The sequence below is a fragment of the Eumetopias jubatus genome, unplaced genomic scaffold, assembly GCF_037043125.1.
Source record: "Eumetopias jubatus isolate StellerSeaLion01/CBP00866 unplaced genomic scaffold, mEumJub1_p1.0 scaffold_8, whole genome shotgun sequence".
Lineage (NCBI taxonomy): Eukaryota > Metazoa > Chordata > Mammalia > Carnivora > Otariidae > Eumetopias > Eumetopias jubatus.
This window is the reverse complement of record NW_028274814.1, coordinates 112,275,931-112,295,008: the sequence shown is the minus strand read 5'-3', so window position 1 is coordinate 112,295,008 and position 19,078 is coordinate 112,275,931. Positions and strand designations below refer to the sequence as shown.

At 37.6% G+C, this 19,078-nt stretch overlaps 1 protein-coding gene across 3 annotated transcripts in view; it reads left to right on the top strand.

Moving 5' to 3' along the window:
* The window catches only part of ATP2B1 (ATPase plasma membrane Ca2+ transporting 1), a 122,835-nt gene that overhangs the window by 81,805 nt on the left and 21,952 nt on the right, over positions 1-19,078 (top strand). For all 3 annotated transcript variants that reach the window (XM_028105393.2, XM_028105390.2, XM_028105391.2), the window contains exons 6-15: positions 24-164; positions 2,837-2,875; positions 3,634-3,795; positions 5,480-5,694; positions 8,021-8,263; positions 9,580-9,821; positions 12,296-12,533; positions 16,908-17,087; positions 17,754-17,841; positions 18,214-18,320. In XM_028105393.2, the coding sequence (XP_027961194.1) occupies positions 24-164; positions 2,837-2,875; positions 3,634-3,795; positions 5,480-5,694; positions 8,021-8,263; positions 9,580-9,821; positions 12,296-12,533; positions 16,908-17,087; positions 17,754-17,841; positions 18,214-18,320 (1,655 nt within the window). The remainder of the gene's footprint in view (positions 1-23; positions 165-2,836; positions 2,876-3,633; positions 3,796-5,479; positions 5,695-8,020; positions 8,264-9,579; positions 9,822-12,295; positions 12,534-16,907; positions 17,088-17,753; positions 17,842-18,213; positions 18,321-19,078) is intronic.

Genomic DNA, 19,078 nt, shown 5'->3' with positions numbered 1-19,078 from the left:
AAAAACATTTTCTGTTGCTGTAGGTACTCATGTAATGGAAGGCTCTGGAAGAATGGTCGTTACTGCTGTAGGTGTTAATTCTCAAACTGGAATTATCTTTACCTTACTTGGAGCCGGAGGTGAAGAGGAAGAAAAGAAAGATGAAAAGAAAAAGGAAAAGAAAAGTAAGATCAGCAATTTTCTCTGAGAATGGGTATTTGGAAATACAGCACCTGGTTGTAAGAAACTGGCACAGAAAAATGCACTTCTTTTATGAGGTTCTGATACGAAACATTCTACAAGTTAATATAGTACTCTCAAGTGGTAGAATTAATGGAGTCCCTTCCATTTCCCAATTTTTCTTGTAGACATCACAGTCCATCAAGGGCCTTTAGTGCATACATCAATCCCCTTTACTTAGCCAGACAAATTCAGCATTTCCTTGAACACCTGCATTGGCTTGCTTTATTCTGTTTAGTTTTTAGCATCTTTCTGTTACCTAACCAGCAAAATGAGTTAAACTCTCACTTCCGATTTGCTTATCTCTTCTGCTTCTTCAGTCGTAGCTTTCTTTGTCACCCAATCACATTTTGGTCTCATTGAGCTTTTAATCTATTTCACGTTTTCTACTATTCACATTTCCCCGTCTATACTTAAGTAGTTGGTTTCTGGACATAAGACGAAGACTTTACGTTGACACCCATTCTGTTTATTACATTTAGCCCAAAGTATTAGATACCAAGATTTTAGAAATTTGATCTTGACCCATTGTATCTGCTGTCCCTACAAGTTGAGCTATCCTCAGCAAAAATTGATAACCATAGTTTAGCCACAAGGATCTTACCAGAAACTGTCATAGGTAGGGAGACTGCCCAGAATTACTTAGCTGGAGGCATGTTACCTTTTTTTTTTTTTTAGATTTATGTATTTATTTGGGCAGGGGAGACAGCGAGCAAGGGAACACAAGTAGGGGGAGTGGCAGAAGCAGAAGCCGGCTTCCCGCAGAGCAGGGAGCCCGATGCGGGGCTCGATCCCAGGACCCCGGGAAGTCTCTCAGTGACTGAGCCACCCAGGTGCCCCTGGCTTGTTACTTTTTTAAAAACGCCTTCCCCACCCTGCTTCTAAGTATCTGCTATATCACCCTTTTCTCCCGCTCAGGTTTGCACCTCCAGGGTTCTTTCTCTTTAGGGTGACAGCAGTTTACTGTGGCTTAACCACTTGGATTTACTTAATTTTACTTAGGAGAGTAAGCCCCTATTTTGCTCTTACACTTAAGTATTTTGAGATCTTCTAAAATAAAAACCTTCCTAAAATCTTGGTTTGCTATAACTACAACCATGTTTTTAATACTTGGATGTTTTATTTTTGGGGGGTTTTGTCTTCAGTTGCAAAATTTTTAGTTTAAACAAAAATGTATTTGAACAGTTCTGACTGCAAATTGAAGGTAGCAAGACCCCCATTCTAAGTTCTCCTGTCCCAGTCCTCACAATAGCCCTTCCACGTGCCTCCTTAGGTTTCTTAAGTTGGAGTAGAAGGCAATTTGAAAACCAGTAATAATGATACCACTTACTGAATGCTATGTGCATTATCTCCTTAATCCTTAAAACCCTAGGACATAAAGATGAGTAACCTGAGGCTTACGGAGATTATGTACTTGCTCCAGGTCAAAGATCTAGTAAGTGGCAGATCAGACCTGCTTGTCTAGCTCAAGAGTGTAACCATACACTGCGCTGCATTCTAATTTATGGGAGTCTGAGGTCAGTAGACCCTATTTAAAAAGTAAGGGAAGTTTGCATCATGACTTTTTTCTTTTGACCCCACAGTATCTTTCCTAACAAGCACTATTTTTTCTAAGATCTTATACCTCTGTTTTTATTAATCCAGTCAAAAATATTCCCAGGAATGAACATCCCCTAACTCATTGTCTATCGTTTTTGATTCTTGGGGTTGTGTTTTTGTTTTGTTTTTTTTCTTCCTAGAATGGGGCATTTTCCATCTGTGGACTCCAGCCCTTCTCTCATTCCCTTGACTGCTTTGGCCCTTACCCAGAAGCAGTTCAGGGTAATCTTTCTCATTTCCTTCCTAGCCTAGAATGTAGCTGTCTGATTCCTCTGAACTCAGAGCCTGTTGAAAGTAGCTAGATAGTCTCTTCCTTTCTCGTCATGTATCTTGAACATCTGTTCCTTCTTGACTCTGTTCCATGTTTCCCAGTCTGAAGATGGCTCTTCGAGATAGAGAAGGTGGAAGAAGGATTGGCTGAGGGGCTCCGCTTCCTCTTTCTCATTTTCAGTATTACACTGCCTGCTCCAAACAATAAGACTCAGTCCCTCCTTGATTACTTTATTGCTTTAGACATTCCCATCTTTGTTTTCTCCAAATTGAAAACTAATTTGGTGAATTATCTTAACTGGTAGTCCTACTGGCCCGTTCTTTACATTCGTATTCTAATTTTACTGACTTGCCTCCCTGTCTTCCCAACATCCCGTGTGCCTGTTGTCTTTGTGACATTTCTCCCTCCCTCTCTACCCTTGCCCTTTTCTCCTTTCTTAGAATTACGTGTGTATTTAGTTTGAGAACCTCTTGTACCATATTTGGGTTCATTACAGCATATACAGGAGCAAAGTCTTATGGAGAAATCAAACAAACACTGATGCCCCAAATTATTTTGGAGTATCTCCCCTGGTGAAGACCTAGGGAGTGATTGACCCAGCAGGTCATTATAAACCAAATGTTTTCTATACAAGCACACACCATTGTGTAACAATTCTGCTGTAGAAATGTGAACTACCTCTGCATAATTTAGCATGGCTGTCTTTATTTCTTTTGGAAAGCTTTAATTCCCATTTTGTTCCTACAGATAAGAAACAAGATGGAGCTATTGAGAATCGCAACAAAGGTAAGTTCACAAGGATAAAAAGTACAGTTAGCTTGTTTTCATTATATCCAAAAATATATCTACTGTGTCCTGTATTCATCCAAAAGTAGGATACATGTAGCAAGGGAAATCAACAGTTTATGGTAACTTGGGTTAACCTCTTCTGCCAGTGCCTTAATCATGCTGCCTTCACAATGGCAATAAGATTTTTAACTATGGTTTGTGGTAGTAAGCTAAGAAAAATCCAGATGTAGGTAACTTTCAACTTCAGCACTTTAACTGGTTTAACATTGGTTACTATATCATTGCTAGGAAAAATGTGTAAGAAACAAAATATACAACTTGAATGGTTTTTTTGCATTTATTTAGGTCTGTCAACATGTGTACATTTTTCTTTATGGTTTACACATAATGTTCTATTATTGTCATAAGTGGGAGGGATTTATAGTGTTTGGAAGTGAATCCTATCAAACACAACATGGGGGTAGAGAAGTGATTTGGTATTAGTTCTTAGTTTAAGGATCCCTTGTTTCTACTTCTGCCTCATCCCTATTACCTGGCACAACATTCTCAAATGTCTGGTTTGAAGATTCACAACCTAGTGTCACTGTTGTCTTATTTGCTCTGGCTAGACATAGACCCATGCACACACAACGCTGAATGTTGAAAGCTTTTCTAGTTTGTATAAGAAACTGATTTGTTTCAAAAATTGTTTAAAATATTAATAGTTTTGTGTGCCTTTGAAAATGTAGTGAGGTTTTATTTGCTCTTACACGTAGCAAAAGCCCAGGATGGTGCAGCCATGGAAATGCAGCCTTTGAAGAGTGAAGAAGGTGGAGATGGTGATGAAAAAGACAAAAAGAAAGCAAATTTGCCAAAAAAGGAAAAATCTGTCTTACAAGGGAAACTTACAAAGCTGGCTGTTCAGATTGGCAAAGCAGGTATGATATACAGAAGAAAATAAGGTTTTGCTTTTAAAATATGCTAACCTTCTGCTTGAAAATGGTCTTTTGACCCACTTAAGGCTGCAAATTGTTGCTCTGTGAGTGGAAGGGGGTTTAAAAATATTCTCCCTTTTATCCACAGTATACCAGGTCTTTGAGTTATTGCAGATCCTCATGATATCATTGCAGCTTAGGGACTCTTACCCCATTATACGTGGTAGGAACTAACTAATAAGTGGTCAGGTTAGGATTAGTGCCATACTGCCCAGTTCACAAGCCCATACGCTCATCTCTGAATTTCTCAGGATTTCTGGGACCAGTAGAGAGTGCTAGCAGTATGGGTACTCAGAGCAGATTACCCACTATATTTTATTTTATTTTTTTCAAAAGATTGATTGATTGATTAAGAGAGAGAAGGAGAGAGAGAATGTATGCGAGTGAGGGGAGGGGCAGAGGGAGAGGAGGAGGAAGGGAATCCTCAAGCAGACTCCCTGCTGAACGCAGAGCCTGATGCAGGGCTCAGTCTCAGGACCCTGAGATCATGACTTGAGCCAAAGTCAAGTGCCAGACACTTAATCAACTATAAGCCACCCAGGCGACCCCCAACTATATTTTAATAAAAAATTTCACCACACATTTTGCTCATCTTTTTACTGACCATGAAGAAAATTAGGTATATGTTTTTCTAAAAATTACCATTTACTTAAATTGAAATGCTTAGTTGGAGCACCATCCTGGTGAGGCCGAAGTTACTAAATTGCTATCCTCACTAGAAAACACCTGTTAGTAAAACTACTCTAGGGTGGAGAAAAGCAGCAGAAGCAGAGCTCTTAGCTAAAAACAGAGCATGCCCTCCAGCAGTATCATCCATGTGAAAGAACACGTGGATAAATCAGCATATACTATTAAAATCACTTAAATTATGTAATTCTACTTCTTAGAAGTATGTTGGAAAAAGTGAGGTTTTGCTTCTGTTCTGAGTAAGTTTATCCAAATAGCAAATACTCGCTTTTTGTAATATATAGCCACAGGGTAATACTGCTTCAGTGTTGGGGAAAAGGATTTAAGATGGTTGGATTATTAGGTGCAGATATGTGGATTTGTCTTATTTTTTAGTACTCATTTGTAATAGGCTAACAAGTAAACAAAATAGGTAAGTGGTTTGTAAAACATGAAGCACTGAGGATAGATGAAAAAATAACAGTTGAGAGAGTTAATTTTTTTAATAAAAGACATAGGGTTGAATATTTAATTCCAAGACTCCCCATTGATCAGATTTTTACCAGCTTCTCTTTCAACAGTAAGCAGTTGCCAATGTATAAAGTACCCACTTACTCTAAGCTTTTGGTATTTTCCTTGTCGTTGCCTATTATTTTGTCTTCGCTTTAGTAGAAGGCAGGAAAAATTAAGTCTAGGAAAGAATCATAAACACTTTTCTACCAGTTCTCCTGGGGACAGGGCCATACTTGGAAGCAGAAATTAACTCTGACAATGCCAAATGATAGGTGCAATTAAAAAAAAAAAGGTAACAGTTTCTCAGAGAAATTTAAGTATTCTCAAACAAGTGGTAATTTCTTCTGGTGGCTGATATGTAACTGACAGTGGGGAGTGTCTGGACTACTGAAATAATGACATTTTTTTCTTTTCCTTTTTCTTTTCTTTTTTTTTAATATACTGAAAGGTTTGTTGATGTCTGCCATCACAGTTATCATTCTAGTATTATATTTTGTCATCGATACCTTCTGGGTTCAGAAGAGACCATGGCTTGCAGAGTGCACACCGATTTACATACAATATTTTGTGAAGTTCTTCATTATTGGAGTTACAGTTCTAGTGGTTGCGGTACCAGAGGGTCTTCCCCTTGCTGTCACTATCTCCCTGGCTTACTCAGTCAAGGTAAGCAGAAAAGGGTTAAGTTGCTTTACTAAGTTTAAAGCTTTCATTGGTAGAGAAAATTCACACCTGTGGTGACTTTTCTTTCTGGTTCTGAAAGTAGGAGTTTTCCAGAAATTTATAGTTAGTTTCCCTTAGAAATGCTGTCACAGCCCCCCGCCCCCCCCCCCCCCAAGTTGAAGGTCTCTATACATCGAGATGTATACATTTCCTCACAGGGCAGCCTTGACACAAAACCGAGCACAACCCCGTGAAGCAAAGTTCTAGCTTAATTTTCACTGTTACATGGTAGTTATGTTGCAAGTCACATCACCTCCCTTTTCTCTATCTGTAAAATTAAAGTAAGAATGCGTGTCATTGACCTGTGGGAAAACAGCATAGAGGCTTCTCTCAAGTTGAACCTTCTCGGCCCTCCTTGTTTGCACTCTTCTACCCTCATCACAACACAGCCTAGCTTCCACACGGTAGGCAGACTCCTGTTTCTGAAATAGAATTCAGCTATATTATTTCCTTACATCACACTGAGAAAAAATCCAAGCTCCCCGTGGCCTGCAGCGTCCGGCCCGGTGTGGCCCTGCCGACCTCTTGGTGCTCCTCTGGTCCAGCCTCACCAGCCCTCCCGTAGTTTGTCACATAATCCAGGGCCCATTCGCTCTTCCTGTAAATCACCTGCTCTCACTCTACTCAGTCTCTTCCAGTGTCACCTGTAGTAGTTGACGCCTTTGCTCACTACTATTTACCTAAAGTTGTAATCTGGTTGAAGGTTACTAATTTATTTAAATAATTTTATATCTTATATGGAAAAGGTGAATTGGATTTTTAAAAAGGTTTAGCTTGGGCAATTTTGACCTTTCAGAATGGCTTTGCGGGTAAAATTATACTTAATGGGAAGAAGGCAGCTCTTGTCAATTTTCTGGTGTTAAGTTAGCTATTCTTAAGTAGTATTGCTGATGGTGATGAGCAATATAAATAGTCATGGTTTCTGCTGGAGCACTCTGGTCTTTAGTATTCCATCGTATTTTACAATAAACCCGTCAAGATAAGAATATTTTTTGCTTACTGTTTGAGTTTATTTTCTTTTCAGGCATTTAACATCTTTCATTTCAAATGGTAAATGTTTCACAGTGCAGTCACCTGTTTGTCTTTTTTTCAATGTTTTGAAATAATTAGAAGTTTTAGACACTGATCATTTTATCAGTACTGTCAGTTCATCTTGAGTAGTCATCAATAACATTAATTTTTCAGTTGATCAAAAAGATACAGGCAGAATTAATTTACATTAATAGAAAATGAGGAAGAGCATTTTAACTACTGTTCTTTAAGCTTTTATTAAATGTTTAGCCCGAATGTTACCAATTAAGTTCTTTTTCATGGAGGTGTGTAGTCTTTCTGGATCCTTTATTAGTACTTTGTGAAATTGAGCACCTGTTTTTTCACTGTAGAACTTCATTCTTTTAATCTTAAATATTCATGCAAATCACACGTGCTTTGGGAGGTACACCTCTTCATATTTATTTCTTCAAAGAACCAATTTTTGCAGTATCTTGCATAACAGTAGTCACAGAATACATGTAAAATAGCTCTGTCATTTTTAACCCATTCTACATTTTTGAAAATGAATTATCATTTTAACTTAAATGCCTTTTGGGGCTACTGTGAAAACTCTTAGTTTTTTTTTGAAACTGTTTTGTTCTTGTAAATAAGAGGAAGAGAGTAAAAAAGAGGAAGTGATTATCCTAAGGATGAGAATGCCAGGTGTACCAGCATATGGAAGAGATATAAATGACCCATTCTGGTTTTGATACGTTATCTCAGTCGATCAGAGTCAAAAAGAAAAAATCAGACAACTGTATGCCTACAAACTCTGTATTTTAACTGACAAAAGCTACTTTTTCCTTGGTGATTTGTTTTCCACTTTGTAAGGAGACATAATCCTTAAATGTCATACACTTTTACAATGCCATAAGTACCTCTGTACTTAGAATGCAGATTGTCATTGCTCTTATGTAATGTGAAGACACTTCACAGAGGCTGTTGGAGGCATATAATCAACATGATTTGCATACGAGTGTAGGTATCTGTATTCATTTACTAGATTATGTTATGCATTGGTAAAAAAAAAAAAGTAACTACAGAAAGCTAGTATACCCTTTAGCTTATTCAAATAGGTCAAATATACTAAAATTCTTCCAGTATTAAATTAATGCTTTATATTGTATATAGCTGGGAGTTTAGTTCTTAATTTAAAGCACTTTACAATTTTATATCATGAGTGGTTTTGTATGTAGCTTAACTAGGTGTTTTTGTTTTTTTGTTTTCATCACCATAGAAAATGATGAAAGATAATAACTTAGTAAGGCATCTGGATGCTTGTGAAACCATGGGAAATGCTACAGCTATTTGTTCAGATAAAACAGGGACGTTGACAATGAACAGAATGACGGTTGTTCAAGCTTACATAAATGAAAAACACTATAAAAAGATTCCTGAACCAGAAGCCATTCCACCAAATATTTTGTCCCATCTTGTAACAGGAATTTCTGTGAATTGTGCTTATACATCAAAAATATTGGTAAGGTTTCTTTAATAATTTATATATGAAAATTTTTAAATGTGTAATACTAGACTGTGTATGTAGCTCTTCAGACCTACCCTTATTGGAGAACTGGGTGTGTTAAATTTTTAAAAGTCATATAGTCAGATAATGTAAGTTTCTTTAATACAATTTGCATTACAAGAAAGACCTGTTGATCAACTTACACCTTGTTTACTTGCATTTTCCTCCTATATTTTGAATTTCCCATGTTCAGAAACTCTCAAGCCTTATAACAAATTCTTAATTTTAAATTCTTATTAAGCATATTTTGTGAAAGACCAGGCTATCTTACTGTAGAAAGTCAACTCTCAATTTTCTAGAGAAAATTTTGAAGCCAGATTTCAGCTTAAATGAATATGTTCTTAAATGTGCTTGCTATATGCTCTGTTTGGTTACTCAGTAGATCCTACCAATGAAGTCATCCTTAGACCTTTTGAAACTAAGTAAAGTAATTCTAGACTTTGTGCTGCCTTAGAATAAAATATTCTTAACTTTGCAAGTTAAAAGTCTTACTTGCAACATAAAGTGTGGAATTGCTTGAGAGTTGGTATGTGTTCTAGTGATTTATGGATGAAGACCATGAGCAGAATTAATACTAAAACTTGTCTAGTGAAAATACACATGAATTGGATTATTAGCCTGAAAAGTTATGGGATCCTGGTTCTAGATCTAGCTTTGCCTTTTACTAGCTGAAAGTCTGAGCTTTACTTTCTTCAGTTTAAGTAAAGATGATCACATCTGGCCTTATTACTATAGTGATAAGTATATATAAGGTGGTATTTGTGAAGATACGATGAAGGAAGTAAAGCTTTTATATACAAATATTTAAGGCAGCAGTGCTTTAAGTTTAAAAACTTGTATAGTAGATTTAATTTTGAATTATGTAAATGTTCAATGAAAACAGGAAGAGAAAAGGAAAGGAATTAAAATTTATTAAATCTCACTAGGTGTCAGGAACCAACTTTAAACTTTACATGCCTTATCTCACTTAATTCTTGGGTCATAAGTGCACCTGTTTTCCAGTTGCTGAAGCCAAGGACCACAGCAGTGGGATAACTTGCCAAAAATTCACTTAGCTAGTAACTGGCAGGGCTGAGATTGGAATCCATGTCATTCTCACCTCAGAGATCCTTTCTTCCGTACCTTTTTGTGTCCCTCTTTGAAATGCTGATATTTACTAGAAGTTTCCTATGTAGTTTTGTTTTAGAATGTCGCATTCTATTTTACATTATAAGTTAAACTGTCATAGAGAAACAAGATGATACTAGCTTCTAAACCTTTTTCTCTTATAGCCACCAGAGAAAGAGGGTGGATTACCTCGTCATGTTGGTAATAAAACTGAATGTGCCTTGTTGGGACTTCTTTTGGATTTAAAACGAGATTATCAGGATGTTAGAAATGAAATACCAGAAGAAGCACTGTACAAAGTCTACACCTTCAATTCTGTTAGGAAGTCCATGAGTACTGTCCTGAAAAATTCAGATGGAAGTTATCGAATATTCAGCAAGGGTGCATCTGAGATAATTCTGAAAAAGTAAGAGTAAAATGCTTAGATGAATAAATTGCTCACTATAGTTGCTTTATGGAATACCTACTATGTTGTTACTGTTGCTATTTCCTTTTTTGTGAACATCAGGCATTTGATAGGACCTCAGAGCTTTTCAGTATATTTTAATGGTATCTAGATAATTTGCCCACGGTATTCTGCCATTTTTGTACTTCTGCTTCTTTTGTTTCATAGTATTTTGCTGTAGGGAAAATGTGCCCATTACATTCAGTCTGGTAGACTTAATAAAGTAAACCTTGATCTTTGCTTTTAGACATGTTGATTCCGTTGTTATAGAGGATAATGAAAAAGGCCTCCTGGGAAGAAAAACTCATGTCTCGATCTTCAACACCACACTGTAGATAGTGAGCTCAGAAAATGTGATGAATGAATTACAGATAAGTTCTTAGAATAGCAGAGCCTTAACACTAGATCTTAAGAATTCTCCTTTTATATCAGAGTGAGGTTTTAGGTCTGTGCTGCTGCACTGTGATATTTAAATATTTCTTGTCATTTTAAGTGGTCATCTTTCTCTTTTACCTGTCCTTTTATAGACGAGTCGTTTCAGTTTTGACATTATACACTTAGGTATAATTTCCCTAATGTTGTATGTTATTAGAGGTGTTGAAATTATTTTGGTTTCCTTAATTCCAGTAGAGAATTTAAAAACACAGTTTAAGAGCAGCCTTGGAGAATTAGAGCCCATTGGAACTTCTAACATTTAAAGAATTTTTACTTTTAATTTGCTTATATGTAGCTTATAATCCAGTGTTAATGTTGCATGACAGATTATATTCTAACAGGTTTAAGAGACGGGTCTATAGATAAATTACTGAAATGGCAGCACATGACAGATGGTTACAGAGTTTTAAGATGAGATCATTGTCATATGAGAGATACGGCACTTCAGATAGGTTTTGGTATGAAGTGAGAACATCAAGGTGAAGGAAGCCACGTCAAAGGCTTGGAGGTGGGACTACACGGGCCATATTGGGGAGGTAGCAAGTTGCATCGTTCAGCTCGGTAGTCGTGTGCCTTTGTGACACCCAGGCCACATAGAGCCTTCTTCCCTTTATTGAACACTTGGTTATCTGATGTCAGTGTGAAAGGTTAGAAATCTGTCTCATCCATGTCTTGCTGAATAGCAGATAGGTGATACAGGTAAGATTTTTGAATCAAAACCAGATCGAGCTTTTTGACCACCAGCTCGGTGACAGATAAAATGATGCGTATGAAATATCTAGCTTGCAGTCTGATAGATAATAGTCCCACAGTAATATTTACATTTTGTTGCAGGGGCTCTTACACGTTAGGCCAAGCAGGAAAAATTAAGTGGGCCAGAGGATGTAACTGGAGTATTTTTTTCATCAGGTAGTAGAATGACCAAATCTGTGATTGAAGATAATTCTTACATCAGGAAGTAAGGTCGGTTGGAGGGAAAGAAAGGATGGGCTGGGGACAGATAATTCATTTAAAAAGCTTTAAACACTAGCTAGAGCTTGAAGTAGGAGCCGGGAGAAGGCAGCAGCAGGGGGAACACAAGGAGAGGCAACATTGAGGAGACTGTTAAGAGGACCAATTTGGGGACTTAGGAGCTGATACTGTATAGGTGATGCAGAAAAAGGAAGTGTTCAGGTGAGATTTTTAGATTTACATTGGAATTGTTGGGGCTGATGGTGATGTTGAGGAGGCAGCGTTTAGATTTGCACGCAGTAGATCTAAGGTGTTGCTACAGTGTCCAAATGGAGCTACTCAGCAGTGATGGAGAGCTTTGGAAAACCACCAAAACAAAGTTGTGGATTTGGCAGTCACCCACCCAGATGCAGGAGGAGGTGACCTCACCAGGGGAGAGGAGCAGAGAAAGGAGTCATGAAAAAGAAACATTAACTAGGGAAGTACATAGTGTGACTTTTACTTACTACAACTAAAATTTTGTAGTTAGTGTCACTGAAAAATAAAACTATATTGGCATTATCTCTCTCATTTCAGTAGAATGCTTATTTTAACAGTAAGTTATTTTTTTCTTTCATGGTTAAAACAATATAGGTGGTGAAACAGCATCTCAGGTAAGGGGTTGATTAAACTTGCCTTTTTACTTTAAAAGGAGACTATTTGTGAATTTTGTGTTCAAGTTAATGCCTAATTCTGTACCAGAATGGACAGGTGTGTAGTTTATTCTCCTCTGCCACTAGGGGTTCTTTGTGAAAATTTAAAAGCATTGCATTTCCAAGAGAGAAGATTTAGAGACTATCTAGAGTAACTGATAAAAGTGGAGAACTATCAAGTGAGAACCATAAAAAGTAGAAAGCCAATGTGATTTAAGTCTCTGGAAATGCAACATATGTAATTCTCTAAATTCCAGATGTCAGATCCCATGATTTCTAGCCCTTCCAGTTCACTTAAATGGCACTAACCATTATTTTTGTTACTTACTGATGTTTGGATTCAACATTTCCTTTTAGGTGTTTCAAAATCTTGAGTGCTAATGGTGAGGCAAAAGTATTCAGACCAAGGGACCGTGATGATATTGTAAAAACAGTGATTGAACCGATGGCATCAGAAGGCTTGAGAACCATATGTCTTGCATTCAGAGATTTCCCAGCAGGAGAACCTGAACCAGAGTGGGATAATGAAAATGATATTGTCACCGGCCTTACGTGCATTGCTGTTGTGGGGATTGAAGACCCTGTGAGACCTGAGGTGGTGAAACGTTCTGTGCTTTTTCATGTGCAGACTCTCTTACCCAGGGGATCCAGGCACTGACTGGAATCAGCTTTCTAGTAACATTCTTGGTGTTTGTGATTTTATTTCTTTTTTCCTGGGTGAATCCAAGACAGGTGAAAAAATAGTGCTTGCGATGTATATGCTACTTAATGATGGTTTTTAATTAGACCGCTTCTCTTTGGGATCTTACGTACTGACAGCACTATAACCTAGCACAGTGCCTTGAGCTGGGTAGGTTTTTCAGTTGATATTTATATTAAATTATAGATGCATTAAGTTATTTGTTTTCACGGTCTCTAGACCAGCACTGTTCAGTAGAACTTTCTTGTGATGATAGAAGTTTTCTATATGTCGTTTCCACAGTAGCTCCTCACCACATGTGACTGAGTTTTTGAAGCGTGGCTAGTACAACTGAAAAACGGAATTTTTTAATTTAATTTTAATTTAAACATCCTGTTACCTTATTTGACAGCATGCATCTATACACTTTGCTTTTTCTGTTTAAGTCCTTTATTTTAAAGTTTATTTAGCAACTATGTGCCAAGCATTATACTAGGGTATATTCCCTGGCCTCAAAGACGTCACTCTTGGGTGGGAATGGACAAACATGTAAATATAATCCAGGATGTTAGTACATTGTTAGATTTATCCAGAGCATGTTATACAGGCACAGAACATGAGCCCCCAACTTTGTTTAAAGCAATAGCATCTTTTTAATGAATTCTTACTGTGTGCCAGATACTATGGCAACTGCCTTACATGTGTTATTTCATTTAATATTCACCTCTGTGACTTACTACTCTCACTTAACAGATGACAAAGATCGAGGTGTATAGAGGTTAGCTCTAGACCATAGAACTAATCAAATCTCGTTTTGTCTAAAGCATGTGTACTTAAAGGACGCTATGCTCTGTTAACCACTGAAGGGGTCAGGTAAGACTTCTGGGAGGTTAATTACCTGATCTGAGTCTTAAGGGATGCGGTGTTAGCTGGACCTCAAGGGACAGTTGTAAGCACATTCTGAGCAAAGAAGCAACATGAGTAAAAGCACAAAGGCAAAAGCAGCTTTTGTTCAATGACTATCAGCTAATTGATTCAACACCCAATGTGTAGTACCAGGTACTTTTTTTAGGAACTGGAAATATTGCAGTAAGCAAAATGGTTACTAAGTTTGTCTTCTAGAGAAGTAGACAAACAGACAAAATGATAAATACTTGGACAGTATGCCAAGTGAAAATATATTCTGTAAGGAATAAGACTTGGTCCCTGCCCTCAGGGGCTTTACATTCTGGCTGGCATATGGGGAGAGTTGGGAGGGTGATAACCAGCTATGACAATTACAAGTGTGAAAAGGGCTATAAAGGGCTATCACCATGCTCAGGGTGATGAAATTAGGTAACTTAGACCACATTAGGAGATCTCCGAAGATAAGACATTTGAACTGAGATCTGATAGCTAAAAGGGAGCCAAACATATTAATTGCTGCAAGAAGAATATTCCAGGCAAATGGAACAAAAAATTCAGAGAGAGGGCTGAGGGTGAGAAAGTATTAGCTATTTATTTCAAAGATAGAAAGGAGGCTAGTGTGGCCATAAGTGTGGACAAGAAGGGGCAGATAAGATTATCTTTGGTCTTACAAGACAATTAGGGTTCTGAATTTTATTCTAAAACTCAGTGGGATGTAATTAAAGAAATTCAGGCTGGGAAGTAACATAATTTGTGTTGTTAAGATACTATTTTGGGTACTGTGTAAGAAATAGAAAGAGGAAGTAAAGCAGGGAGGCCAGGAGATAATTGCAGTGATCCCAGGCAAGAGACGATCATGGCTTAGCACTACATATAGCGTGGCAGGGAAGATGAAAAGGAGGAGATGATTTCAAATGGAGGTAGAACCAATAGGAATGAATCTGTTGGGTTTGAATATACTATTCTTGACATTGTTGAGGTGTCTGAAACATCTGAATGTATGTCATGTAGGCATTTGGACCTACTAGCCTGAAAGTAGCCTAGGCTGGGATACTCACCTGAGGGGCTCCAGAAGATCTCCTGAGGAAAGTATAGCTCCACAATTAGATAGATGTCTTACAGAGGAGGGACAGTCAGTCTCCTTGCATCTCTAGGTGAGTGGTAAATGACACTACCAATGGGATAAGAGAATCAGAACCTGCTGCCTATTTAGAAATGTTGAAATATCCAGGTGGGTAATGTTTGGTTTCCTTTTGACCAAAGGTTAGCAGAGTTTTTATACATTGATTTATGGCTTAACTCTTACCTAAATGTAGTATTAGATCACGGTGTCTACCAACTTTTGTCCTTTGGAAAATAGATTGCTATTATCATGCTCTTGGCATTGATAAAGAGTTTCATCTTTTTTTAAACGTGAAAGTGGCACTTAATTTTTTTAGCATCACAAAATGAGATGGATACTTTGAGACTAACGTGAGACAATGTAATATGAAGCAGGTTTTTCTCTGTGGGTATGGTGGGCTGTATTTCTGATACAGAGAATTTTGCTGAATTAGCTATCTAGAATAAATCCAGCTTTATTGAATTTGCATAGGTACTTGAACAAGATTCTCTTCAGTTTCTTATCTGTAAAAGTGGAGGTGGTTTGTGAGCTTTATGTGGAGTTATTTGGTATGGTTAGTGGGCCATTAATAAATGTTAGTTTGCCCTTCTTAAATATTATTTGCCACATGGTTTTAACCCGAGACCAGTTTCTCTGTTATTCACTGTCCCTCTATTACAGATGATCTCAGGATACCACCCAATCAGTGAATGCTTGGGTGGAAATTTGGGGTTACTTTTTATCTCAAATGAGATATCAGGATATATATTACATTTTATACAGCTAACCAGTGTTTTCAAAATCAAATATTGATTTTTTTAAATAATGTATATGCTGTACAAAGACAATTTTGTCTAGATAGGTCATGAAAGCTGCTTCCAGAGACATGACATTTAAACTGTATTTACAGTAGAAGTCATAAACCATCAGCCTGCAAGGCCAAATTTAACCTTCAGTCAAATTTTCCTTGGACAGTGTGGGTGTGGGGATGTGTGTGTGTGTGTGTGTGTGTGTGTGTGTAAAGCATTATGTATTGAGAGAGCATACATCAATGTAGGTTTCTGCTTTCTCTTAAAGTGGTAGGTTTTGTCAACATTGGGCATTTATTCCACCACAGTAAAAAAAAAAAAAAAAAAAAAAGGCTAAAGCCAAAATAGCTTTAGGCATTAGTGTTGGGTTCAGTGTTTTTCTTTTATGTTACCCGCATGGCCCAATAGGCATTTGCATTTGCAGCCTATGCTCCAGAGGAATCAATATGGATTTCCTGGTTAGAGAAGAGCGGGAAGTATTTCCTAGTCAAAGGGAATTGCCAGGAGCAGAAACACAGAAACAATATATAGATTATTCATCCATCAAGTTGTATCATAGAGAAAAATTCTAGATAAATCTAGAAATTTGAGGTTCAAGTGTGATACTCTATTATACTAAGAACTTTGCAGCTTATAGTATTAACAGTAGAGAAATCATCATGTATTTTTAAGAAAATCTATTAGAAAAATAATTCTATCAGGTATATCAGTTGTTTTACAGGAGAAACAAATGTAAAGACGGGATACCAGTTAGAAAGCAATTTTCAGTAGTTCAGGCAACAAGCAGGGAAGACAAGGTGCAGGGAAGGTTTGAGGTAGAATTCAAGGACTCATTGTCCTTTAAAGGTGGGTAGAGTAAATGAGATTTGGAAGAGGTCAGATGACCTCTAGGTTTCTGTTAGGTAGATTTTAAAAAACATAGTCCCCTTTTTGGACACCCAGATTCCACTGTCCCTTCTCTGATGGAATTATGAACCCAACACTCACAATGAGGTGGGAGAAAGATGTAGATTTGAAAATTACTAGCACATACATGACAATTAAAGGTACAAGAATAAGTAAAGTTATTCTTAAAAGATACGGCGGTGGGGGGGAGTGAGCTACCCATAACACACCAACATTTTACTCTCGTGTTGTCTGGGCAATAAAACTGGAAAGATAGAAAGCCAACCAGAAAAGAACTGCATAATGGTTGGGGAGGGGGGCATTTTAAGAAGCCTTTGGTAAATAAATAATGCAAACAAATTAAGTAGGATCACAACTGAAAATGAAGCCTGAACTAGGACTGTGGCAGTAGAAGAGGAAAGAAGAGATTACCTGGAGTAATTCAAGAAATACTGAATATCTTGAGATGAAAGGAAAATTGTCATTATTTGTAGGACTATGCAGTAATGCATTATTTGTTCAGTGAGTTTTTTTTCCTTTGGAAATACTTATTTTCTTTCGTAATACGAATTTTTCTTTGTAAACTAGGTACCAGAGGCAATAAAGAAATGTCAGAGGGCTGGAATTACTGTGCGGATGGTCACTGGTGATAATATTAATACTGCTCGGGCTATTGCCACCAAATGTGGTATTTTACATCCTGGGGAAGATTTTCTGTGCCTAGAAGGTAAAGATTTCAACAGAAGAATACGAAATGAAAAAGGAGAGGTAAGGGTTCCTTTAGTTTTTATGTTGGTGTATTTTTCATATAACATATAGAATATGCACTGTGTGTTACGCATCACACATGAAGACATGCAGCCTGCACCTAAGAAGCAAAAAGACTAACATTTTAGGAAGTGAAAGAGACCTAGTGATAGAGATATTTCTCCTAAAGGGAGTGAGCACTTCTTTTTTTTTTTTTTTTTTCCCAGTGTAGGCCAGTTTCAGAAGTATAATACGTATAAGTGAATATGGGAGGAAGAGTTAGAAAAAGCTGATACAGAGCATATTTTAGGGCACCTCAAACTCTGTGCTTTTTATACTATGTTAAGGAGTTTTTATTTTCATAGGCAGTGGGAAGCTTTTTAAAATTTGATATTATAATGATATGTATATATAATAGTGGTTCTCAAACTTGAGTATGCATTAGAGTGACCTGGAGAGCCTTTTAAAAACGTTGATTGCTAGGCCCCCAACCCAGAGGATTTGATAAGATGATAGGTTTGGGGCCTTGCTAAAAAATTCACATTTCTGACAAGTTCCCTTGGAGTTGCTGATGGTGCTGGTCTGTTAACCACGCTCTTGAGAACTGCTGATACATATGCCAGAAAGCTAATTTGGGAATTATAAAACTAGGTTTGGGTACATTTTAACTTTCACAAACATTTATAGATTGAGCAAGAGCGGATAGACAAGATTTGGCCAAAGCTTCGAGTACTTGCAAGATCATCTCCTACTGACAAACATACACTGGTTAAAGGTGAGTCGATTTTACAGTTACTTCAGTTTGTTAATACAGAAATGTGTTCCGTTTCCTGAAGTGGTGGTAATAGATATCGAATAATAGATTGGATCTTGGATATTATCTTTTCCAATAAAATCTTTTGACATTTCCTTTTGACACCTTCCGTGAACTGTGTTTATCTTCATTAAAACAGGATATTGCTCCTAGTGTAACCTTAGTTTCTGGACTTGGTCCTTGTCCAACATCTCAGCAGTTTCCATTTCTCTCTGTTTGTTTGTTTATTTTTAACCTCAAGTCTGTAAAACTGGCTGGTCAGGGTACTCTGCAGAATCACCTTGTTAATTAAAGGGGATATTTTTACAGCACAAATACTTACTTTTGTTTCAGGTATAATTGACAGCACTGTATCAGAACAGCGCCAGGTTGTAGCTGTAACTGGTGATGGTACAAATGATGGCCCAGCACTAAAGAAAGCTGATGTTGGATTTGCAATGGTAGGAACTTAACCTGTTAAATATTGAGATGTAATTTACTGGCTGAGTTGTTTGTTACTAGATTGCTGTTGACTATTTGAGACAGAGCACACGAGTGGGGGGAGGGGCAGAGGGAGAGGGAGAAGCAGACTCCCTGCTGAGTGTGGAGCCTGACACCGGGCTGGATCCCAGGACCCTGAGATCATGACCTGAGCCAAGTCAGGTGCTTAACCAACTGAGCCACCCAGGTGCCCCACTATTGATTTTAAACACTGTCCTTCAAGATTTGAGTGAAAATGTATGTGCCTAAATTGGTTTATAAGTCTGAGTAGTTTGTAACCACATTCATTTGATGCAGTGAAATCTGGTTAGAAGATGACTCTTGAAGAACTATAACATCATACATCTACCTTGTACTCTGCAAAATATATAAATATCTCATCTGATCTGAACCTTACAACAATCCTCTTAGGAGATAGGCTTTGAACGAGAGAGAGAAAGTGTGTGTGTGCGTGTGTGTGTGAGAGAGAGAGAGTTAAAAATATAATTGAGAGGGCTCCTGGGTGGCTCAGATGGTTAAGCATCTGGCTTCGGCTCAGGTCATGATCCCAGGGTCCTGGGATCGAGTCCCGCATCGGGCTCCCTGCTCTTTGGGAGCCTGCTTCTCCCTCTGCCTCTCTCCTCTCTCTCTCTCTCTCTCTCTGTCTCTCATGAATGAATAAATAAAATCTTTAAAATATATATATATAATTGAGAATCTTCCGTTCAACTGAAAATGT